Source organism: Hesperophylax consimilis, chromosome 3, assembly GCF_061612785.1.
Source record: "Hesperophylax consimilis isolate HC1 chromosome 3, BYU_Hcon_1.0, whole genome shotgun sequence".
NCBI lineage: Eukaryota > Metazoa > Arthropoda > Insecta > Trichoptera > Limnephilidae > Hesperophylax > Hesperophylax consimilis.
Window position 1 is genome coordinate 26,931,229 of NC_142838.1, and position 26,727 is coordinate 26,957,955.

A 26,727-nucleotide genomic window follows, 5' to 3' on the forward strand; every position below is an offset into this window, starting at 1 on the left:
TTTGTATTTATTATGCTTATAGAATGTGGATTAACTAGATGATCATTTGTGGAAAAGTGTGTGGAAGGGTTTAGTTTTTCCTGTGGGGAAGATTTAACACGGACATAAAGTCGGAAAAAAAAATTCAGGATGTGTGGAGGTTAGTGCAATCCCACACGTCCCATATAGATATGTATATTTTATTTATATGCATATTTTTGTACAAACATTTTAAAAATTTAATTAGTTAGTTAATATAAATAAAATGATATACCTACAACTTTCATTTTCCATTGTGAAATATTTTATTTTATTTATTAATCTTAAGTTAGCTCCCATTGTCGTGTGTGCTAATAATTATTTGGCGAACATAATTTAAACATTTAAAATCTAAACATATTCAATCACAAACAAAAACATCAATATTTGAGTTAGACATACTTTCCTAATTCCCTTTGAAACATATTTTCAATCTCAGTAATTTCATTTGGGATTTTGTTGTAAAGTTGGACCGCCTGGTACATCAGAGATGCTTGATATATATCTTTCTTATATATGGGCAATATAATTTGCGTTGCATTTATCGTCCCCATTATTGTCATTGTTTTATTTTGCAGTATTTATTTCGTATTATATACTAATTCCTATTCTCTTCTACTAATTTTTTGCAAGTATTATTTTTATATTCGTTTGTATTTATTATATTCGGCTATTTTCTTTAATATCTCCGTTTTCTTTCCTGTATATTATTCAACTATTTTGTATCTCTTTTGAATTATTTACCTATTACTCGAGTCATGTAAACATTGATTGCTTTTATTCACAAGTGTACAAACCGTTCACGTGCATCATATTTTTTTAAGCACCCACATACTGCGAATAAGTTATGTTTAATCTAAAAAGAATTAATCAAAAATGTGAAATAATTGTCAATTGATTATCTGCTCATAAATTTATTGTGTCAATAGAAAATGCAATGCTCGTACATATATATGTAATGTGTAGTATACAGTATGTAACGCCTCGTGGGGAAACGTTGTGTTTACTTCAGAATATTATTTTAGCACTTCGTAACAGTTATTTTTGTACGTGCCAACCGCAAATGGATAAAAATAAATTATAAAATGACCTATCTTGAAATCTCAGAGCGTCATCCCATCAAGGTTTCTAAAAGTTTTATAAAAATGATAAACTTTATAAAGTATTTAGAATATGTTTGAACGCTAAAATCTGTTTCTTGTGGTTCAAGTATAAATTCAAGTAGGTACGTAACTAAGGGTGCATCAGTAATTTTTAATTGTCGTAGATTTCATAGATTTATTAACCCACGGCGCACAGTGGGCTGAAAATCGCCTTTCATAGACATAGAGACTTGAATTTTCAAGGGTATTTTTTTGGCTAGAAATGGATTCTGCTGATCATTACTATGCTATAAAATTTCGTACGAAGTAATTGCGTGTACAAATGAAGGAGTTATCAATTTTTTAAGAAAAAATTGTATGGCACTGACATTAAAAATGAGCCATTCTATCCTTACACACAGATTTACTACTATTTATTTGTAATTTTTTGACATACTTCAAGGCGATTAAAGATAATTATTGACATACTTCAAGGCGACTTAAAGGCGATTTTCAGCGCACTGTGCGGCGTTATCTATAATCATAATCATGTCTGAAAGAAATAAGTAAGTACAAGAAAATAAATCGTTTATTTTATTCAATCACGATTTGAATTAAGTATATGGAGAAAATGACTAATATTGAATATTGTTAACTTATTAAGAATCCCTTCAAATTATTCGCAATCCGGATAAACACGAGATTTCAACGAATGAATTTATATTCTTCCTAATGTATTATCAAGATGTCGGAACACGTGTTCATAAAAAAAATAATATTATAAGGCAATATGCAACACGTGTTCCGATATCGTGATAATACATTCGTATTTTTTTTTTAATTTATTAGGAAATGGTCTGCAATCCCGTTTTTAACTGGATTACCAATAATTTGAAGAGATTTATAATAAATTCGCAATACTTATTTTTCTCCGTGTAGGTACTCCGTGTAGAACTTAATAATTTTACGATATAGAATTCCATAAGTACGAATATGAAAGCACATCACCCTTCACGTATTTATCAGTTGTGTAATATTTAAAACAAGTTTATAAGTAAGGCCCACTATCTTTAGGGCATTGTTAAATTTTGTCCGTTTGTGTAAAATAAAATAATAATGAAGCACAAGAATCATCATATTTACTACGAACCCCTCTCCAACAAGGTGTGAACAGAACAAAAACCACGTCACCCGTCACTGTAGGTAATTATATGGATCATCGCACGTAAGTAGGTATTAGGTATATAGGTACTGTATGACGGCGTTACTATGAGAACAACTGCAGTTTACTTTACCCTACTTCAGAAAAAATCTAAATAAATTAATAATCATTTATTTTAGGTTCCCACCTATTTATTGAACTTATTTGTTTTTATTTATAATTCTTAAAATAGTTCCACTTAATTTTAATAAACACTTTGCTAATTTTTCATAATACGTATTACGTACATAATATTTACATATTTCTTTAAATATGCTTAATCTAGTTACATTTTTAATTTAATTGGGAGCTAAACTACCTACACACTTGGATGCATTTATAAAGTAAACAATTACCAAAACATAATAACATTTTCCCCAGAGCCTCCTGTGCGGAGCTAATAAAAAAATTAAAGTATAAATTTGAATCAAATTTTTTTTGAATCAAATCTTTCTAAATTATCGTAGCAAAAAATATTAACATCAGAAAATAGTCAAGTAATTTAACCCCATCTTGCGGAAAGTAAATGTAACAATTGCACAATGATTACTGAGTATTATTGTTGTGTGATTCATAAATTAACCCTACCAAAAGGTACGGACGGCAAGAAACTGTATCTCCCTGTCGTGGCCTGCATCGGTATAATTACATTATGTTCCGCATTAATTAATTGTTTAAGCATATAATATGGAACAGCAACATGACAAATCTATTTATAGAAAATAAGTGACGTTATTTGTGTTAATAGCCGAGTCATTATCACCTTGTCATTGGTATGTCAAGTGGGTGGTAAGAGCCTTCTTTCTTATTAAATGCATGTATAATACAATCTTTTAAAGATTCTCACGGCCGATAGTATTACAGATCTATGGACCTATATGTGTGATCAAAATAGGTAACACCATCTTAAGAAACGAACGAGGTGGTCAAAAGAGGAACTTAGGAAGTAATGATTTTCCAATTCTTATAATAGTTATGCCCCTGATTGATGGTCGATCTGTACATAATGGCACCCCAAAAATCAGCATAAACGGTGTATCTATACGATATTTTGAAAAATAAAAATATTCCACCCTAACAGGGTCCGAAAATTTTCACGGAAAGTTTCACGTTCTGTTTACCGAATCCGGCGTAGAATCTAAAGGCGGCTCTCCTTTTATTCCCACAAACATAGAACCAAAAAAATGTTTGTGCTAACATGAAACATTGGGGCGAGGTCACAATGTTCTTATTTTCCGTGGCCAATGTTTCCGTTTTGTGCGATGTTTTGAAAACATTTAGACGCTGGAGAATCGACTAAAGTCTCAATTAAGGCGATGCACTACGTAGTAATTCAAAATCATGTGTTTTTGGTTTGAAAATTTGGTCGCCTGGAAATGTTTCAGATGCTTTAATTAAATACTGCGAGTAGAAAACATCTTGGCCTTTGAAATAATCCAGTATTTTTTAGATAAGTTTTTTTATAAGCCCAGAAAAAAATAATGTATAAGGCTTTTCAAAACCGCTTTAAAGTTCAAAATCTCCTACTTACAAACTCATTTTCGGTTATGATTTTATTGTATAATGTGGCAAATTAAGTTATTTATAAAATGATCGGAAAAAAAATAAATCTTTATGCCTGAACAGTGAACATCTACAAAATAAAATAAAAGGCACTTTTTGGCCATGTTTTTTTCTTGCATAAATCAAAACAGGCGTATGGTGTTAAGCGGGAATTTAAACCTTATCGCCATCTACGTAAGTTGTGTTATTCATAATGGCTCGATTTAAAATATTACACTACGTAGTGCATCGCCTAATTTAGTGTTATGATTAGGTACCCACAATCAAACATTTATCTAAAAACATTTTTTTAAACCTGATTATTAGAATCGTGTTCGGCAGTGGAAAAATAATATGTAAGCTGTGTATTTCTATTCGATTGGTTGTATCATATTATTTAATTAATAACATTCTTCAAAATATTAATATGAAAACGTATCAATTGCTGACTGCGGTTTAAAGCCAATGAGTCCACCTAGATTTCGCTTTTTATCCCATATTATTAGGTTCTATAAATATAGCACATTATGACAAGTGATCGCTCAAAACGATTTCGCAAACCTGGCATAATTTGCCGAAAATCGCTCCAGTGGCTAAAAAACTTATTTGTTTTTGAGCTAATTTATAATTTAGCTTTGACATGTTTTTTATTTTAATAATGCGCCTTAAGGTTATAATTCTCTAAAACAACGCTATAAAAATCTGTGTTTTTGTTTTCATTAATTAGAAAATTTTTATCATAAGTTAAAATAATAAAATTGAAAATAAACCACATACCATGTAACGTTAATTAAAAAAAATAATCTAAACATATTCCTTTAACACAAACTACAAAATATGGGATAAAATCTATTAACTATATTGCCTACACACTCTATAACTATCTTCCAGAAATGCATAAAAACAGCCAGCATATACAAACATTTAAAGTAAGCATTTAAAAGAATATGCCTTCAAAGAATTGTACTTATGTGTCTCTGTCTGTTTCCTTTTTTTCCACTTAACTTTTATCTTTTAGTTCTACTTAACCTCCCTTTTTATATTTTTGTACGTGAAACTTATAATTTTGATTATTATTTTTTTTTGTTTCGATTTAAAACTTATAATTTTGATATAAAAATACCAAAGTAAAATAGTTCCTATTCACTCCCACCTATGTAAGTTATAAGATCCTCTCGTCCTACAATGCGTTTTATAACTTATCGGGATTGATCTAGCAAAAACAAAAAAAATAAAAAACACAAAAAAAACAACAAAATGTTACATAACCAAATGCGGTCTACCCTAACGTCGATATCTCTTTCCTGAAAGCCTCCTTCGTCCTTTCACGGCCACGTGACCTGCGTATTTGAAATATTTTATTATTTTATCCGCCTGTCTGAAATAATAAAATATACTCCCAAAACAGCAGGAAGTTCTAGTAAGTAGTAAAGTGAATTGTCATTATTATTTATGTAATGCCAAAGCATGCTAACTGATAACAATATGAATAATCATAACCTAAAACATATCTATAATGGTAAGATTATAAAATATACCCACGTTAAATTAATGTTTACTGAAAGACTCATTAATATTTACATCATGTCACGGTTAAGGTACTTATGATGCTATCAAAAGCATGTGACTATGATTCATTTTCATTGATCTTTTCCCAGGAAACAGAATGAAATAAACCACATTTCCTTAAAATTGGCATCAAATTGCCTTTTGCTTACGTCTTTTAATGCATAACTTTGCTGTTTTCGTTTCGGTTCGCCGCAAATTCATGAAAAAATCTCGTTCGCAGTAATAATATACCTATGATCATTCGAGTGCGGCCATTTTAAACGATTTCCATATTCGAATTACCCGCCACAACTCTGCAATAATCAGTCCCAAAAGCGTAAACATCAACAAGCGAATGACTGACATTGATAAAAAAGATTACCCCAACAAACGCAAGCTGTCTCATTTTTACAACAGATAAGCGTATTGTGCGAGAAAGAGACCACTGAACTAGCGCAAGCTACATTATTCAGTGCGGCATAAGGACGTTAACAAAGGCGCTTCGTAATTGTAAAATTTACGATTTGAATATCGAATTTTTGGTTAGAATTTAGTTATTTCGAGAGTGCTGCGGTGTGTTTTGTACGTGTTTGGGTGAGTTTAGCGGATTATTTGTCAGTAGAACGGTGTTAGGGTGAATTTTGTAGGTTTGCCGGAGTTATGGAGGGGGAATTTTTCGAGGCGCCCATGTTCGCCAATCCACCAGAGATGGAAGAGGGAGTACAGGCGGTAAACTTGTTAACAGTTTACTCGCAGCAACAGTGATCGCCCAAACGTCCTACGGAAAATACTCAACACTTGCTCGCGCTGGTGACTCGATATTATCACAAATACTTAGTAATATCCACCGACTCTTGGGCTCAGCGAATTATAACTTTACTGACTTACGCATACTCTCGTTACAGCGTTATATTTTGGATTTTTAGTTCGGGGGAAACGCGAAAGTTCTCATCAACATGGATGCCGAATGGGGATACACAACCGCTAATGGTAAGTTACTTTCTTTTAAACGCTTTCAAAAAATCTTTTAACGCCCAACACAGAAGGGGTAGGAAGTTATCTGTTATCAAAAAACAAAATATTAATCTTAAAAATATTTTTATTGGAAATTAAATATTTTTGATTATTTTATTCTAAATTTATTCAATTGGGCTGCAAGTTGTGCAGATGGAAATGGTTGCATTGTGGTATTTTTTTATTGCATTTTAAGCCACGTATGGCAATATGCAGATTTGTATGGAATCAAAAATTATTCTCAATCCATCCCTTTCTTCGTCTTGCCGTTCATACTCCGCGATAAGCCTCGGGCGATATTGGGTCGGTGTGAGTGTTTCTCATGGTATGCGTGCTTCAACATGAGCTACAAGCTTACAAGAGTCGACAAGTTCCTGTGTGTGAGGTGGTGGTGTGGTATGAGTGCTGCGTGTCCCAAAACAGGCCTTTGACAAGTGTGATGGTGTGTGTGAGGAACGGCATTCAATAAAGAGTGAACTCCTCGATAGAATATGCCATCAAGTAGAAAGGGGACTACTTGTTGCTTAGAGGATAGTTTAGACACCTGAGTGAAAAGTTGCCGTTTGGCTGTGATTTTCGTAATTTGGATTGTGCCGATGCTCAGCCGGCAACAACTGGTTTGTTTATTGAGACAGTGTGTGTTGTTGTGTTGTGTGGTGGAGGCTTGAGATTTGGAAATTGAGCGATTGGAACGCCTCGTTGGTGGTGGTCGTTTGCGGATTTGCACGCTGTTCACGAGAAATTCTACCAGTACACTCTCGCGGCTATAGAAAATTCCTCGTCGCTGGCAATACCGTCGGAGGTAACTTCGCACTCCGCCAATGCGACGTTGCACAAGCATCGACGCTTTGCGAAAATAAAATAATATAACTCCATATAATACTTTTCGCAGAGATGTGCTGTGCTTACACTGCCCTGTTGGCGTGGTGTTCGCGTGCCTCCACCAATTTAATCGTCACTCGCTACCTACCTAATGCTGTGCGGATATAAAAAGTTTAAGTAAAAAATTGCTCGGCAATCTGCTTCATTACAGTGACTCTTGTGCAATGAAAGATCTGTGAGCGTCACATTGTTTAAACGCTTGTTACATCGTAACGAATAATTTACATTTGCCAGTGTGATCATGATTCTACGACAGCCGCAAAAGTCGTCAGGCTTGACAATGTTGGCTAAGTCACAATAATAAACGTAATTACGTTATTTCTTACATTAGTTTAATAAAAAAAATGGTTTAAAGTGTTTACATTAATAAAACAGTTTGAAAATTAAAATAAAAGTATCAGGAAAGAAGGAAACGTCGGGACGCCCGTTTTCTGAAAAGCGCTGAAAAATCCCTGAAATTAAAAACTGAATCCCTGAAAACAAGAGTTTTCTCTAATTTGCACTTGCCTGATGGTGTATATAGACTTAGAGGATAGAATACCATTCAAAACTATATTTTTAAGGAATATCTGATATATTTTTAAGAGTTTATTTTGAGACACAATCATGAAAGTGCTAAAGACAGAAAGAGAATAAAATGTCACCCAAAATCATAAATTTATAAAAGTATCGATAAAAACTAATTTTCCATATTTCGCATTATTTATATAGGTACATTTATTTGGTTTTACCCTATATTTTTATAATTCGAGACAAACCTGGCACGATCAAGTCAACCAAATACTTGAGTCGGGCCATGTCAAGAGCCACAATAAAAAATAGTATGTGTGAGACGAATGAATATGAATGTTAATGACACAAGAATGTGTGCCAGGACAGAGTTGGTGGCGGTTTATCCTCTCTGCCTACCCCTTCGTAGAAATTGTGTGAAGGTTAATTACCTAGTTAGTTAGTCTATTTGGTGACGACGCTACGCTGAAAATGCAAAGTGAAGTGATTCAGCGCTTGGTATAATGGCATAATGTGGTCGCGGGCTCGTTTCCCGACGAGCGCTAAAAACATGTTGTCTCTTCATGGTCCGAGGACCGCAGATTTATTGCCGTGCTTGTTTTTGTGGGCGCAACATTAAATTTGTTCAGTCGTGGGTCCAAAAATTTTGACGAAGAACATTTTTAATTCGACAAAAATAATTAAGACTATTCCATAACTGAGCGTAAGCTCTTTGATGCTGTAACTAGACGAGGCGGGTTCGACACCCGGCCTAAACAAATAAATATTAATTTTAATTTACATGGGTTATTTGGAAATTAAATAAGGGTGGAGAATACACATGTGAATAAACCATTAAAATTCTTGTAGCTTTAGCTTTGTATGTGCAGATCTGATATGAACAGCCAGGTTCTTCCCAACATTCCTCTTTCAGCGGCACAACATCCCCCAAATAAGAATGCTCAGTTGCACTGTCTCCGAACAAAACAAAAAAAAATCCTTAAAATAATAGCCAAATAAGGATAAATATGTTTTGTCTGTGTGAAGGTATGAAAACGTCATCTAGATACACCTAGCCTTTAAAGCGCACTTGAAATAAATGACACTAAACTGCGCTATATAAATGCTTTATTATTATTGCGACATTCCCAATCTTATCATAAAGGTTTGAACGATATATTATCAACATTAATTCGTGTATTTCTTGGCCAGAACGAACTGCCACTTCAATCCATAATTCTACCATAATGCCCAACGATGCGATTACAATAATAATTACATTCCTATTTTGGAAGTGACGACTGAATTCTCCGTACGCGATTAACCAGAAGTTTGAATTAAAAGAAATTTACAAAAATGCAAATGAAAGAGTGCAATGCTCTCTCGAATAAATGATATCTGTATGCAATTCTTATGTGAGTATCGCACAAGAGTCCCAACTGTTGGCAGACAGTCAGTGGAGCTACATCTAAATACTAAACTCATTATGGAGTATGTTGTGTGACTAAGGGGAGTGGGGGAGGAAGCAGATGGAAAAAGAGAAACATTGTCAGAATTCGATTCAATTCACTCACATTGTTGACACTGAATTCTGGATCTGTGAAGGAGAGCTCCTTTAAAGCTATTTCTGTTAACAACCATTGCCTTCACGAGAAAGGGAAAGAAGTTACAACAGTGGTAGATATGTTTCCAATATGAAATACTGTGTGTGTAAAGCCATGAAACTTTCACAGATTTTGGGGTCTAAAATTTATAAACCAACACATTAAATACCTTTCAGCTGCAAATATCGTTTCCATCACGAGCTATGGAGCTTTGAAAAATTCATTAAAGTGTTCGAAAAAAAAACTCGAAAAAGGGAAAGATGCCGTTTTTATAACTTTTGCGGTGTAACCAACACATGTAAGAGTTGCGTGTATGTGTTAGGTAGATTGATAAGTGAACAATAATAATTATTGTACCCGTATGTCTGTCTAACCCAGTGTCACTGGGCCCGATGGGTGATAGCTGATGGCGGGGCGAGCACTCGTCTAACACTCGCCACACACACTAATCTATATTACATACATGTTAATGCAACTGGGGTACGTAACCACTGTGCGTGTACATGTGCTGGTGTGTACATGTTTTATGTACGGAGTTAACCTGTCTATCGCTCTGATAAGATACATTAAAGCAATTTCAATGTTGATTATACCTAGCTAATCGATATTGTTACAATTTTCTTGAGCTAAAAAACATATATAAATAAATGTTGAATAAAATGACAAGTTTATATTTTATCCCTATCTTAACCAGCATTCATTTGAATGATTTGGGATTTTTTCAACTCGACTACTTTAAACGATATTATATTTAATTGTAATATATATTTTTCATTAATATTACCCATATCTACTCAATACAATCTTCATTGGTAACTATTTTTTTAAAATGATTTGATACTATTTTTTATTTAAAAAGATTTTTTTTTTATTTATTGCGGCATTTGAAGAAAAAGAATGAATTGAATAGAAATTACCTGACTGCATAATATTATTAATATTTATTTCAACGTGAAACATTGTTCTGTTCGTAAAATGTTCCGTACAGGAATAATTTGTAAAATGTTCCGCACAGGGATATTAAAATGTTCCGTACAGGGATATACATTAACTAACGTAATTTTTTACATTAAATTTCCCTCAGAGCCTATATCATCAAATCCCGTCTGACTTCGGGATCGAGCATCGAAGAAAAACGAAGAAAGATCTTTTAACAACATTTTAAGATAGCTGGAATGAATTTACACTTTAAAAATACATATACCACAATGTTTAAAGTCAATATGAACAACTGTTTGGACAATGTCATTCGTTATACAAAGTATTAATATTATTAATGAATGGGGGTGTACTAACTAAGCTCTTAGAACTGAAAGAAATCGTGTACACGATCCATGAAACAATAATAATTTCTCATCGAATTTCAGAATTTTTCCAAGGAAGGAAGAAGAAGATAGATAAATTTCAGTAAAATATTAACACATGTTTTGCAAAACCTGTAATTTATTTTAATACATTTTAACAACTTTACTAATCGTGTAGTCTTTATACAAATATGTTTTAAGTCAATCTGCAAGGTATATTAAAATGCAATTAATATTTCACGTAAATATGACAAAGAAGTGTTAGTTGATATATCAACCAACATTTTAATGATGTATTTCTAAATTTGCCGATAAGATACTTTGTTACGCCTTTATTATTTTGAGGTTTTATAAAAATAGCTACCGACTTTAGCAAGAAGATTTTAATGGATTTAACGGCCGGGAACAAGGTTAAGCTAAATAATATAAACAATAAAAAAAGTAGGTGTCGGAAAACAAATAAATGATAAAAAGTAATTGATGCTGGAAACGTATTTTTTCTACCGAAATAAAACGAGGTGCATTAAATTACAGCCTTGGAGCCGTTCAAGCATTACACTATTGAATGAATCATTCTGGTTTATTTATAATCAAAAGAATCATTAAAATAATCAATCCAGTCTCTGCACTATTACAATATAAAGATTCTTATGTGCATATAAACAGGACAGAAATTCCGCGAGGAAAGGAACGAAGCAACCGCAAACTTTATTCCTTTCCCGTAATTCGTGGCTATTTTAATTCGTGGAATTTTGTCCTGTTTATATGGTTTCATGAAAACTCAACACAGAGACAATTCAACACACTTTTAAAAAGTGATATAAAGTCATATGAAACGATGTTTTTTTTTAACCTAACCTAACATAACCTAACCTAACCTAACCTACTTAACCCAGTTAATAAAAATTTTGTTTCATCACTTTCCATGACTTTATATAACTTTTTAAATATGTGATGAATTATCATTGTGATGATTTATCCGGTCACCGTTTATATGCACCGTTAAGGCGATGCACTGCGTCGTGTAATATTTTAAAGTGAGCCGCTATCAATAACACCCCTTACGTAGATGGCGATATGGTTTAAATTCCCGCTTAACACTATCCGCCTGTTTTGATTTATGCAAGAAAAAAACATGGCCAAAAAGTGCCTTTTATTTTATTTTCTGGATGTTCAGTCATAAATATTTAACTTTTTTCGACCATTTTATAAATAACTTAATTTTCCACATTATACAATAAAATCATAACCGAAAATAGGTTCGTAAGTAGGAGATTTCGAACTTTAAAGCGGTTTTCATAGGCCTTTACATTATTTTTTTCTGGGCTTATAAAAAGACTTATCTAAAAAATACTCGATTGTTTCAAAGGCCAGGATGTATTCTACTTGCAGTATTTAATTAAAGCATCTGAAACATTTCTAGGTGACCAAATTTTCAAACCAAAAACACATGATTTTGCATTACTACGTATGGCATCGCCTTGCGTCTCTGTCGCCTTTGGCCGTCAGGGAAAATGAGGGAAAGCACAGTCCAAATTTCTGTCAAGGTTCTTACAGCACTCGGTTTATGTTTATGATTTCTTACCGACCCGTGGGATGACAGCCTTAGCTGACTACTAAAAAACCTGTTACTATTTTTAAGAACCAATGTTTCCCAAACGGCGCCAAATTAGTAATTCTACCTGTATTTTAACGAGTAATAAAATGTGTATACATGAGTTATTAGGTATGTTTGGAAAACCAATTCGAACATCGCTTTGCGATATTGAATTACGAATTTATACGATTTGCTTTATGTAGGACTATAAAACATAGTTTACCAAGCTACGTAGCATCAATAAGCTTCCATTTAACATCTCTTTGGCTTTAATGACTATTATTTCTTTCGGCATAGTGCAATTGTACTATCGTATCACATGCATCCACTCCCACATTTGATCCAAGATAAAGAAGGCATTCGCTGCCATAGAAAAGCTCTGTTTATAGAATATATAATATGATATAAACAAAACCTTTGATATAGAGAATGTTTGCTGTAGATAACCTCTCCTGTGATAGAGAACATCTGCTATAGAGCAACTCTACAGAGAGAACATATAATGTTAAAGGTAATTTATAGAAGTGTACACATGTCTAAATGAAAGGATGCTGAACCAGATCTGATATATATATTTGGGTTATTGCTTACCCACGTCATATATTCCAATAAGAAGTAGGTAGTAGGCACCTAAAGTTGCAGCATTTTGTGGTGGAATTTGGAAAGATTTCTTTGATACTTACGAGATCAAAGTTTTTATGCCGAATATTGAGATCGTGCATCTGTTTTAATATATCTAAATCAGAAGTAGGATAAAATCTTTATAACACCTTTTCATGAAATCTCACAAGATGAAGAGATTGTTGTAAAATCACGAAATCTGACATTATTCTAGAGCAAAATAGAAGGCAAACAGTAAACATTACTATCGCAGCGATCAAATCAATGTCCTCAGTCTAAAGACATAATAATGCAAAGTCCATGAAGATTTGTTTACCAATAAATAATCAGTTCATTCATTGTCTTGTCTTACTCATTCAAATCTTTACGTCAAACCATCGTCAACGATGGTTTGACGTAAAGATTTCGTCATTTGTTACTACTTCAAAGTAATGTCACTAGCTAATTGTAATTTGTACTAATTTTATAGAACGGTTGTTAGGTAGATATAGATATAAATACATATAGTAAAACTTTTATCTTGATTTAATTTTGCGGTATTATGTATTGCTGCGCTTCCTCCTTTAGCCAATGTTTCGGACACTGTTACAGTGCGTATCATCAGGGAAAATGTACTTACACAAAGTGGGTAGTATAACGCTGTCCGAATCGGAGGAAGCGTAACACTGCACTACTTCAAAAATAAATCACAATAGGGAATACTTTTTTTATAAGAAACGTCTTTTGGCGCGCCCAGGGGGGGTAAAACCGACCCTTGCGTAGCAAACGTGGCAAGACGGGACATGTGATGTGACTCGTCGGGACTTTCCGCCCGGCCGCCAAAACTCTGTGCGGTATGTTTGATTCCATTCTCACCAAAATTGGCGATGGATCTTTTCTAAGCGATGATGAATTATTAATTTCGTGATATTTAGCTTTGTTTATATTTTGATAATAATAAAATAATTGTTTTAATTCTCAAAAATATGAAGACCATTTTAATTTCATTTTCATTTCCTTCAATAAAAATCAATTTCGATGTTTCACATCTACCAGGCTTCCCGTGGCGGCTATTTAAATAGAAGTATTAATGATATATGACCTTTTAAAATTGATGTTTTTAATGGAATAGGTATCATTATACTTACTCGTCATATAGGATTAACCCTAAATATGTATTTAGAAAGCAAAATGAAACATGTTTCGTAATGGTGTTCTTTTGCTCAGCAGGTACGTCACCTTCATGACATTAAGAAACTAATAAGAAATTTGTTATTCAGCAACAATTTAATGAAGTTTCGACTTTAAAGTAAGACATCATAATATGTAATTAGCGTAGGAGTTCAATCCCACGTGCGTCGAGAATTGATGTTGAATCCGACTTAAAATTTTGGAGTTGTGCATAAAAATCGAGGGTCCGATATTATTATGAATTCGCTAAAAGTTTATTAAGAAGCGGCCTGCAGTCCCATTTTTAACCGGATTACGAATTTATTTATTGCATCTCACTATACATAAAACCCTTTTTTCACATGAAAATCAACCTCACTAGGACTGAGCCTGTATCGAGGTTAACAATTTACATTTGAGTGAAGCAAACATAAGAGTAATCACAAACATAAAGTAATTTTACATACAAACCCAAAATATAGCAAAAAAAAAAATAGATGTGTTACCAGATGGGTAATAATTTGACAGTATATTGTAACAATATTTGAACCATAACTAATCATTAATCATTATTCAAAAGAGGAAGCAAATAGACAGATAGGGTGACATTCAGTTTTTAGCAAATAGGACTTATATAAAATATTATTTTTTAAGAAAGGACAAGGATGAAAAAATATTAAGATAATCGTCTGTCAATACAAAAACCTTAATTAACTTTTTAAATTTAACTAAGGAATTGGTAGACTTAATATGATTTGGAAGAATATTAAACATAAGTGGTGATATAAATAATTTCTTTGACCAAAATAAGTTTTAGTATGTACCGCCACAAAGTTCAATGTAGAGCTAATTCTAGTTGTCCGCATTTGTTGTGTTCTTTCAGCAAATTTAATATTGATAAAAAATCTACAAAGTATTTGAGTGATATATAGCTGTTTTATAAACATTACATTACATTGCGAATAATTTGAAGAGATTTTTAATAAATCAGAAATGCTCATTTTCCTCCATCGTAGCGCACATTTTAATTTGTTAAGCAAATCGTTTGTTTGCAATTTTTTATAGATACTTCAATTAAAAATGTTTTTTTATGTCAGTAGGTTGTACCGACATTAAGTAGATTTTTTTTTTTTTTTTTTTTAAAAAGAAAGACAAACATTCCCAGGTTACGAATAACCCAACAATGTTTGAAAATCTCCTACTACCACCACAGAAAGCCGAAAATGTTGCTTGTGTTGTGATGGAGGACTTAGCCAGCCGAGGAATCGAACACGCGACGCTCGGGTGAGACCCAAGCGCTATGCCCACTCAACCACTGACCGGTCTAAAGTCTAGTAAAACCGGTCTAAAAGATATTTAATTAACTATCATATTAGTGTCTTATGAAGTGTGAAGTTTTTGAAATGGAGAAAAATACATTACCCATCCATCATCTGTTACACCTGTATGTCCTCAGACTAATTAACAACATTTTAGAGTGATGGATGCTTAATTAATGTAAATTTGTCTTTTGACAAAGAATCTTGCTCGGGGATCACATCCATTTTCCGTGTCAAAGTAAAATTTTCATGGGCTCACAGTCATGAAGAACAAATGACAAAGATGGCGGCCATATTTTTTTGCTCATCACAAATTAGTTGACTGTGGTGACGTCCGTGACCTTGAGAAAAAAAATTATTAATAAATTTATTTCAAAGCCGTAAGAGAAGCTGCACACATCAATAAAAAATATTTTCTAAACCAATGTTTAGCGCAAGCAAATCTGAACTAATTCTTCATACAGTTTCTTTCTAGATAAGGGTTTAAATCGCTAAAGAAAATTTCATCGATTTTTGTATGGACAACACCGGTGTCCCATCCACAGTTGACAGGTTAACATAAGTATAATTCCAATGAATATAATATTGTTTGTTTAATTTGTGTTTTTTTTACAATATATTCATTTAAAATAATATATATTTACTTGCGGCACGTTCCAGGGTGGAAGATACTCTCAGTATCACCCTGGTATAAGACTACCATTAAGAAATGAAACTTTGCTTGAAATGGTTTCAGCCGTTTTTGGTGACCAGATCTGAATAGCCAGGTACTCGCCCACCTTCCTCTTCCCCATCTAATTATCGTACCACTACCCTTCAGCCTAACCACACACCCCAGTTGGGAATGCCATAGTCTCACTGGCTCCAGTGAGACTAATTTAATTCAACTTATTTTGCGGAAATCCTTCACTGCAATAGAAGTTAATGTATGTCCTTATTTTCCCAAATGAAATAAATATACAATTTTTATGAGAGAATCAAATTACGAAGCACGATTTAAAATAGAGAAAATGGTTTAGGATCAATTAAAGTGTAATATATTATGATTAGAGTACTTTCAATGACTGGAAAAAAAGTAATTCATATTCACTGTCCAATGACTAAACACGTCGTTGTCATTGTCCTGCTAAAACAAGTAATTTCAACACTATTTTCAGCAATGATGGACCATTTCTCACTCTGCTACGTCTGTAATCTGTCATTTTGTAACAATTGATCTTTCATCTACATTCGTTGCTTTTTGCACACATTCTTACAGCCTTACGTCAAAATAGTATCTACTCAACTCGTGAGAAAATATAATGAGTTATGGTACTCTATTAGTGTACGGTACAATCATTAAAAAGGTGAACACATCAAATAAAAAGACTGAAGTGTTTTTTTTCTTCAACCGGACTCTAATTTTTTAGAACGCTTTTGTCCGTTACTTTGTGTGCTCAAACTTTTAAATTAATTAATATATACAGGGCCTTGTATAGGGTTTTCCAATAAAAGGTGTTATTTCGAATATTAATTAAGGAATTAATGATTTTTTATGGCCGGAATTGGATGGTATTGATCTGGACAACCTTTACTTTCAACAAGACGGCGGTACGTGCCACACAAGCAACGAAACCATTGATGAAAAGTTTCCGGACCGTGTTATCTCTCGAAGAGGTGATCACAATTGGCCACCGAGATCTTGTGATTTAACACCTTGCGACTTCTTCCTTTGGTGCCACGTGAAAGAGAAGGTCTACGCCAAGGCTGCCCAACCTTTTTAACAGTTGGGCGAAATTGACGATGTTGAATCACTGGCGGGCCACTGAATACCTGACGGTTCCTATTTCCATGGGGGGGGGGGGGGTTGTTAGAGAATTTCTAAAACATAATACCCCACAAAAAAAATTCAAAATGAGTGCTCCCCACAAAATATTTGAAATCCATGGGGGGGGGTTGTTACGGAACTTCGCTGAGAAAAAATTCCGCGCACCCAAAGACATCATATGTGATTCCCCACAACAATTTTTCGAATTCCGTGGGGGGGGGGGGGGTGGCTACAAGATTCTATTTCGGACGCAAAAAATATTATATCAAAAACCGGTGTATTTTTGTTTAAAAAGTAAGTTCAACAGGTTAGATTTTTTCGTCGCTGATTCTCGTTCTGAGTAGCCTAAATAGCGATAAATCGCCTTCGTTGGCAACACTGGTGACCGCGCGCAAGCTGCATTGTTTGTTTTACCGCGGACCCGCGACACTTTTTCAAATTGGCGGGTTTTTTGAAAATGGTTCACGCGGGCCACTTATAATTCGTTCGCGGGCCACATTGTGGCCCGCGGGCCTGGGGTTGGGCAGCCTTGGTCTACGCCAACAGCCCAGCGTCGATTCAAGATGGAATTCGTGAGGCTATCGAGGACATAAGGCAGCCACTTTGCGATTTGGTTATGGAAAATTTCATGAAAAGGATATGGTCCTGTAGGCGTGGGCGTGGTGGTCATTTGACTGATGTTATTTTTCACTATTAACAGCATACCTTCCTCTTTATAATGAAATAAACATTCAATCATTTATATTTAAAAAAATGGCATTTTTCTTTGAATATCAAAATAACCCCTCTTATTGGAAAACCCTGTATTGTGTTGGGTTTACATTTGCGAACCGAGGCACGAATTGTGGGAATGGAACGAAGCAAACCGCAAGCGCCCCAATCAAACTGCTTCAATTGTTCCTGCACAGGGCCGGCCCTAAATATGTTACCCATCAAAAAGGTTGGGATTAGAAGAGGAAGCTCGCAGAAAGTTTAGAAAAGAAGAATCTTCTTCTTCCCTCCAATTAACATTTGATTGTTTACTGTTTATTTTTGTCTGAAAGTCTGAACCCAAACAAGAAGGTATTTGTTATCCAAAAAGATTCTAGTTAAATTTATGAATATTTTGCTGCATGAAATGTCGTGCAAATTGGTTGTCCCGGGTAAGTGGTACATTAGCGCCTCCTACGCGGTCATACAACAAGGTAACAAGAGAAGTTGCGAAACATTAAAAAACGCCATTATTCTGACGAATTCGCGGACTTGCTTGCAATAACAACTTTTGTGTTGAACCATACAATTAAGAATACTTGCTGACAACATATTGCGGAACGTTCATTAATTATTATTCGCATGCAGTGAAAATGAGCCTTGATAATCTTACGATGAATACCAATGTGTAATCTGCTGGACAATTATTTATTATGAGTTAATAAACTGTCTATAGAAGTTGCCATTTTGTGTCGTAAATTATTATTAATCTTCAGTGTTCTATTTTGAGAGTAATTCAATATTTCGATCAAGAAAACTTTTTTCAGTCTGTTGATAAAATTTATCTGCATTGTATGGAATATGAATAATTTGACCAGATTTTTAATAAATTACAATATTTCATATCAGTAAGTTTTCTCCGTGTATGAAACTACATCATTCTCTTGTACATGTAGGAAAGGCACTACCTATAATTCGCTAATTTTCAAAATAATTATGAATCGAAATAATTTATTTATTTTTTGCTGCCGGCGAAATAAGCAATCACATCACAACTACTTACAAATAAAAATTATTATTCAAATGCAGGTACATAGTATTTGTACTTATATATATTTTTTTCTTTTGTAAGCAGTAGGTACGTACATAATTTGGCAATAAACATTTTCTTTACAATCTCTTTTTATGCCCAATACCTTTTTTATTTGCACCAGCTGTTCAAGTAATCAAGAATTTAAATTAGTGACTGAGTCATATCCACGTGATTCAATGTTTCCAATTCTGAATAGTAATTTCTAATGAACAAATGATAATACAGATACGATAATTATTACTTTGGACTTACTTATGGGATATTGTGAAATATATTGGCGATCATTATTAGATACTACCTCAGACCCTTGAAAGATAACGGGATGTATAGTAAAAATGTGTTTTTTTAAAAATAAAAGTACAAAACAAATAATAATAAAATTTATTTGACCGAAATCTTTCAAATAATTTTGAAATTTGCCAATTTAAACAAAATTTAAATACAAATTCCCTCTCTTCATAATTTGAACAGATGACCAATAACTAGAACACCCTTGAAGGGTGAATGTCAGAAACATTGGAAAAATAAAAACACACACAAATTTGTCGACAATCGAACCCCGATCAACTGCTTGGAAGTCAATTATTTTGACAATTACACCACGTAATAAAAACGTTGGTATAAATTCTTTATACCTATGTACTGAAAAAGTAAGAATTATGAATTGTTCAATTTTTTTAATTACGTGCACATTTTAGAATGTAACGTATACACAACCGAATTTACGTATACACACCCGAATGTATATAATAGTTGACCAATACTAGATTCTAATAAGAATAGGTGAGTAGGTACTTACTCAAGTTCTAACCATGAGTGTTCTCATAATTAAGTTCTTTCTTTCTTTTAAGATTCTTTTCTAAGCTCTTACAATAGATCAAAATGGTCCTACTAGGTCGCTGTAGAGAATCGTGTTAGAAAATTTGCTTAAAATTACCAAGTTAACATTATATTACCAAGTTTTTTTCTTTTAATTTATGTATTGTCAGATTCAACAGGTGTTATTTCAACGGCGTCTCATTCTATGCCAAATCGTTATTAAAAAAGTATATATTTATATTTACTTATTTATCCACATGTGCAGATTGTAAGTAGTGTGCGGTCTAAGCATAAAATTCTTGGTTAGTAAATACCCATATATATACAAAACATGATGTTATATTTAACAAAAACTAAAGAAAATTTGCACCTACTTCAACATAGTATGCAATCCAATGAATAAGGGGATAAAAATAGATTTAAGCTTCCAATGATTTCAATGAATTTTTATAACAAACTCCAATAAAAGAGGATAAAAAATGTTAAGGCTATAATTCGCTGATATAATTCGTTTGAATCAAGTAAATATTGACAACTTTTTCCTCAAAACTTTGCATAAGCGAATGTTGTAAGATTTTTCTCAGAAAAATCAGAAGGACATTAGTGCCTTTCAAACTAGCTCACTGTTTGGTCGGAATGGGAATTGGAGGAAATATTATAACAAAATAAAGCACAGTTGTACCTAGAAAACCTACACTCTACCATGTGTTCTTGAAGTGTATGACATTGAATTTAGTGAACAGAAAGTACCTACACATATTTAAGCAATGCAGTTGTACAAATAGATTTTTAAAACGGTGATAAACAAACAGCAAAATACTGACGCATTTCGGAAAAAAAAATATGTAGAATACACAAAAGTAATGAAAAGATTATACAAAAATTATGAGTAAGAAAATAGTTATAAAAATCTTTAGATAACATAAAATAAATATCGTTAAGAAGCTGATCCCGAGTGATGCGTGTTGCTAATTTAACTTATATAAACTTCTTGAATAATTTATGAAAACGACAATAATCTTTGACAATGTCTGTCATTCACTATCATAATAATCGTTGGAAAGACCTAATAAATCACTATTATATGCTTATGTGTATGAATGTATTATATTTTATATTATACTTTGTCACTTTTTAGGATGTGTGGGATTGCACTAACCACACCATATTTCGGAAAACTAATTAAAACTAAATGAATCATAAAATAGGTATATATTTTGTTCATTATTATTTCAAGGTACATACTTGCATGGGTGACGGACCCGCTCGTTGAAATCTTTGATTCCTTTGCTACCGGAGTTTTCAGGGATTTTATTTTTCATAAAATATTATATAAGATTCGATTTTAAGGCGATGCACTACGTCGTGTAATATTTTAAATTGAGCCGCTATCAATAACAACCCTTACGTAGAGGGCGATAAGGTTTAAATTCCCGCTTAACACCATCCGCCTGTTTTGATTTCTGCAAGAAAAAAACATGGCCAAAAAGTGCCTTTTATTTTATTTTGTGGATGTTCAGGCATAAACATTTAATTTTTTTTTCGATCATTTTATAAATAACTTAATTTGCCACATTATACAATAAAATCATAACCGAAAATGGGTTCGTAAGTAGGAGATTTTGAACTTTAAAGCAGTTTTCATAGGCCTTATACATTATTTTTTTCAGGGCTTATAAAAAGACTTATCTAAAAAATACTCGATTATTTCAAAGACCAAGATGTATTCTACTCGCAGTATTTAATTAAAGCATCTGAAACATTTCTAGGCGACTAAATATTCAAACCAAACACATGATTTTGCACTACTACGTATGGCATCGCCTTAACCAAAAAAATTATGAAACTTTAGCATTTCTTTAACCGTCTTGCATTGTAGCCTTGGAAATGACTTTTTGAAAAAATATTTTAATGTTTACATAACTCGGAGAGAAGTTTCAAAAAATATAATTACCGCACCAAAATACATAATTTATTCGTGGAATTAGCCAAATTTCAGATACATTACCATCAAGTAATTTGAGTTTATGACCAAGTACTAAAAAAATGCATAAACTTAACTATATACAGTTATGTTACTTACATATTTACCTTCAAGTTAATTTTCTTGAGAGTGGTTTTACTACCTGAATTAAGGTTTTAGGTTATTTTAGTTGAACGGGTGTTTTCCACTGATAAAAAATATGTGGGTTTTCATTTGAACAGTATTATGGGAATTATGTGGCGTAGGAACCATTTTACTTCGTTCAAAATATTATCTCCAAAACATTAGGCAAAAATTTGACGTCATTAAATGCTTGAAGATTTTACAACGTATCTTAAAAATTACAAACAGTCGTTAAACATGGGTATATAAGTTGGTTTAGTATAAATATGTTATGTATGTATTGTTTTACAGCCCAGAGAGTTGTATTACGTTTTAAATAGCAAATAAATAACTCGTGATTCGAGTCATGTGACAGATAATACAAAACATAATCTCGCATTTGGCCATTTTCCTTTCAGAAGTTTAACTGAATAGTATGTTTTACTACAACATGGTTTACAATACAGCTGGACTAATCGTTTTTATCATTTGATTTATAAATAATTTTACGGCTTATGCTGGCATTTATCTTTAGGGCAGTTTTAGATACCTTATCAATTTAATTTTCAGAAGTAATAGTGACAATATGTTTACATTACAATATTTAATTATGAAATGAAATAAACATTATTTAATTGTATTTTACTATAAGCTGTAAGTATGTTATTAAAAATCACATAAAATAAATATAAAAATCACATAAAAGCTCCCACCTGGATCCTTCACGAAACAAATTTATTCATATACTTAATAATCATCATTTCTAAATTTAAGGTATCTAATCAGCATTCAAACATAAAATATGAATTATATAGAAAAATAAATAAAAAAGATAATTTATATTTTGGAATTTTGTTTTTCAATTTGAATATAATCGATTTTTTTTAATCGAATCACGCCAAAAATAAATATTTGAAGCTTCTGACTTTAAAACGAGTCACTTAAATTCCACATATTTTACTCCTGCTGCAATTAATGTTAATTTAAATTTAATTTATTAAAATTGTATTAGTTACTCACTGAGCAATCTGCGCGACGATAATATGGCATCTGTTTTTGTATTGCGTGACTAAGGATGTAGCAGGCATTCAGTTTACTTCTATAGATTAAATTATCCCTAAAAAGGATACTAATTGAATAGGTCCTTTTACATCCTCCCACTGAATACAACCGGTAGAATTTTGATGAAGTTCGATGAGTATTGTATTCGACTATTTTCCTTATGACGTGTTGTATTGTTGTTTTCCACTTCTTCCAAAATGGCAGAAAAGTTTCTTTTTATTAGTGCCAGAAGTGTTTAGAGAGTGGTTTAAATGGTACAAGAAGTCGGGGATGCCCGAGGAATACCTCTGCACCGGAATGAGAAACGGAGTGGAATTAAAGTCGATGTAATGTAGTTTTTTAGTAGTGAATGGTGGAAGTCGTAGACGCCCGAGAAAAATATTAGTAATAGCGAATTCATATAAGTTCGTCATATAAATTGTGAATAGTTCCTGAAAAAATACTTGAATTGATTAATTAATTTTTGTTTATGGATGTTATTATAAATTACGTAATTAAGTAACTACATAATCGGAGTTCGCAGACTAGACATATGTTCATAGATTGCAATTGATATATAAACATAGTCAATCAAAGTAAGCTTTCCTGTTTATCAGTGTAAACATTTGGTTACTATGTAGATATTGACATTTAATCGATTATGTTTGCTTTCCAAGATTTTTGTAAGAGGTTCCATATTAGAAAATTGCTATTCTAGAACTAAAGGCCCCGTAGTAAGCGTTCAAAGATGGTTTGAAAGGGCGATATGTAAATAAGAATGTTAGAGGGAGCGCGCTAATATTAAAAAACGATCATCATTATGCGAAAATTGAAATAGAGAAATAATCTCTCGACAGATGCTTTAGTTGCATTTAAAGATACACTGTGAATTTTTTCATGCCTGTAAATAACGGAACAAAATGTGTTTTTAATAATTTTTGAAGCTTACATTGCGATTTTTTCTATCAAGGAATTTCATTTAAATAACGTTTCGGCATATCAAATGTATAGATATTATTTTAAAAAATAACATTTTTTTTGGAACTCAAAACTTTAAGAGTTATTAGTAAACTTGTTATAAATCGGTAGAAATTGGGCATGGGGGGGCTAAGGTACGGTTGTATAATCGTTAGCACTAAGCGATGCGGTGGTTAAAAGCTTTAACAACTTGATAAACCTGCTAAATCTAATATTTTTAACTGTGTGAAATTCTAGATTTTAACCTACACCAAGGTTTAAACAACCGGCCCTAAGGCAAGCCAAGATATTTAAGTTTTTATCGACCATACGATAAAACGAAGGTATCGACACAAGTAGGCACTTACCTGCTTCAAACCTTAATAAGTTTCCTACCTTATTACAATTGTTTATTAAATAAACAATATTCAAGGTGCTGTGATTATTATTAAAGAGAAATTACTTTGGCTTCTCCAAATCCTTGCACGATATTTTATGTTAATTTGGTACATTCACAAGTTGATAAAATAACATTAGGTACATATATAAAAAAAAAACAAGTATAAATATATTTAGGTTACAACCCTTTTACCAATGTTAGTTGCTAAAATTGACGATAAATAATATTTAATGATCACAATCGTGACTGTTGCATTTCCGTTCACGTTTCCACTGTCGAGGCAGTATTGTAACACAACCTATGTTTATACAACAAATTAATTGAATATAATTTTATACAGGTGCACAGGTACAAAATCAAACAAAGAACCTACAAATTATTTTGATAATTTAACCATAGATTCAGAAGATTTTCAACATTATATTATTTGTTTTAAAATTATCTATTTGTACTTACTAATAGTATATTAATTATCTTTTTGTAGATAATTCGTTGATTAAGAAAATAATATTAATAAATCTAAGCGAAACATGAAATAGAACAAAATACAAAAAAGGTTATGTCTCAACTGGGAATCGAACCCAAGATCTCTGTCTGACGGGAACAACGCCTCTAACCACTTATATATATTCGAACCTAATTATTTTACGTAACTTTTGTCGTATCTCATATTTCGAATTTAGAATTAACAATATTATCCTCAAATATTTTTTTCTCCTTTACAGGGTTTCGTCGGATAACTTCGGCATGTAAAAAAGAAAAAAAAAACTATTTTCTAAATTAGCTTTTAGGTAAAAAAATTGTATGTGAAATTATAAATATTCTTCAATGGAAAAATATTTTGTGTAGAAAAAAAAGTTGGAATTTCTAAAAAAGTTATTTATCTTTTTTTCTTCTACCATCATGTAGAATCACCTCTAGAAGTTAGCGCACTTTACTCCCGGACACCCTGTATATCGTAAAATATTTTTTTACAGTATTCATCTCGTGTTTTTACAGTAAGATTTTCTTGACGACCTCTGAATTACTTTGTAGGTATTTAAAAAAAAATTAAATTGTATATTGAGTTAGTTCATATAATCTTGCCCCCGAAAATACTCAATCGAGATTATAGTTATTATTATTACCAATTAATGTTACATCAGAGATAATATAATTAGGTATTACATGTATTATTATTTAACTCAACTCGTAGATAGAATAAAATGCATTTAAAACTATCAGTTCAATAATAATTATTGAAAAAGGAAATCAACACATAATTATTATGTTTTGATTTCCTCATTCGATCTTATTGCTTAGTTCTAGCGTCAATATTTTCATCACAGGTACTTCATATTTCATCAACATATTGATTTTGTTCTAACTCAATTTATAATAATTGTAAAACATCAAAATCTATTTAAGGCGATGCCATGCGTCGTGTAATATTTTGAATCCAGCCGCCATCAATAACACTCCTTACGTAGATGGCGATAAGGTTTAAATTCCCGCTTATCACCATCCGCCTGTTTTGATTTATGCGAGAAAAAAACATGGCCAAAAAGTGCCTTTTATTTTATTTTGTGGATGTTCAAGCATAAATATTTAATTTTTTTCGATAGTATTACATATAAATAACTTAATTTGCCATATTATAAAATAAAATCATAACCGAAAATGGGTTCGTAAGTAGAAGATTTTGAACTTTAAAGCAGTTTTCATAGGCCTTATACATTATTTTTTTTCAGGGCTTATAAAAAGACTTATCTAAAAAATACTCGATTATTTCAAAGGCCAAAATGTATTCTACTCGCAGTATTTAATTAAAGCATCTGAATCATTTCTAGGCGACCAAATTTTCAAACCAAAAACACATGATTTTGCATTACCACGTATGGCATCGCCTTAAGGGGAAAAAGTACCTAAATTTAAATATCAAATCTATTAAATAAAATGTATTTTTCAAGTACCTACCTACATGAGTGTTTTTTGCACTTATAGGAATTTATAACATAATTTGATACAAACTCGTTATGCCAGAAGATCTTGTGCCAATTATTGCAAATACATAAAACATAATGATCTCGGTGCGATTTATTTTATTACCACGATGCTAATTATTCAGAAAAACTTTTTAATATTCGTAAACATCAGCATTTTGCTAATGAAAACTTATAAGCGTGGAACTGATAAAACCCGCATCCAAACCAATCAGGTTGAATTTAATAACACAATAGCACATAAATTTTAAACGACTAAGCAATTTTAATTAACATCCACCTGTTACGAAAAAAAGTATCGGAATAAAAAGACTTAGCTTCAGATAAGTAGGTACCTAGATTTATGAAAAAGAAGATTAAATTATTATTAATTATTAAGATATTATTTATAAAAATAAATGTACTTAACCTAACATCCTATTATGCTCGAGGACGCACGTCTCAAAAGACTTTTTTTATTCCGAACTCACACTGATTATTTT

At 32.4% G+C, this 26,727-nt stretch overlaps 1 protein-coding gene across 2 annotated transcripts in view; it reads left to right on the forward strand.

Annotated features, from left to right (window-relative positions):
- The first annotated feature begins 6,145 nt into the window (after positions 1–6,145).
- The window catches only part of CAH1 (carbonic anhydrase 1), a 66,552-nt gene continuing 45,970 nt past the window's right edge, over positions 6,146–26,727 (forward strand). The window contains exon 1 of one of the 2 annotated variants that reach the window (XM_089649927.1): positions 6,146–6,381. In XM_089649927.1, coding sequence (XP_089506053.1) covers positions 6,348–6,381 — 34 coding nt within the window. In that variant the 5' untranslated portion in view covers positions 6,146–6,347. Of the gene's footprint in view, positions 6,382–6,773; positions 7,594–26,727 lie in introns of those variants that run through there. The other variant, XM_089649933.1, reaches the window with a different exon arrangement.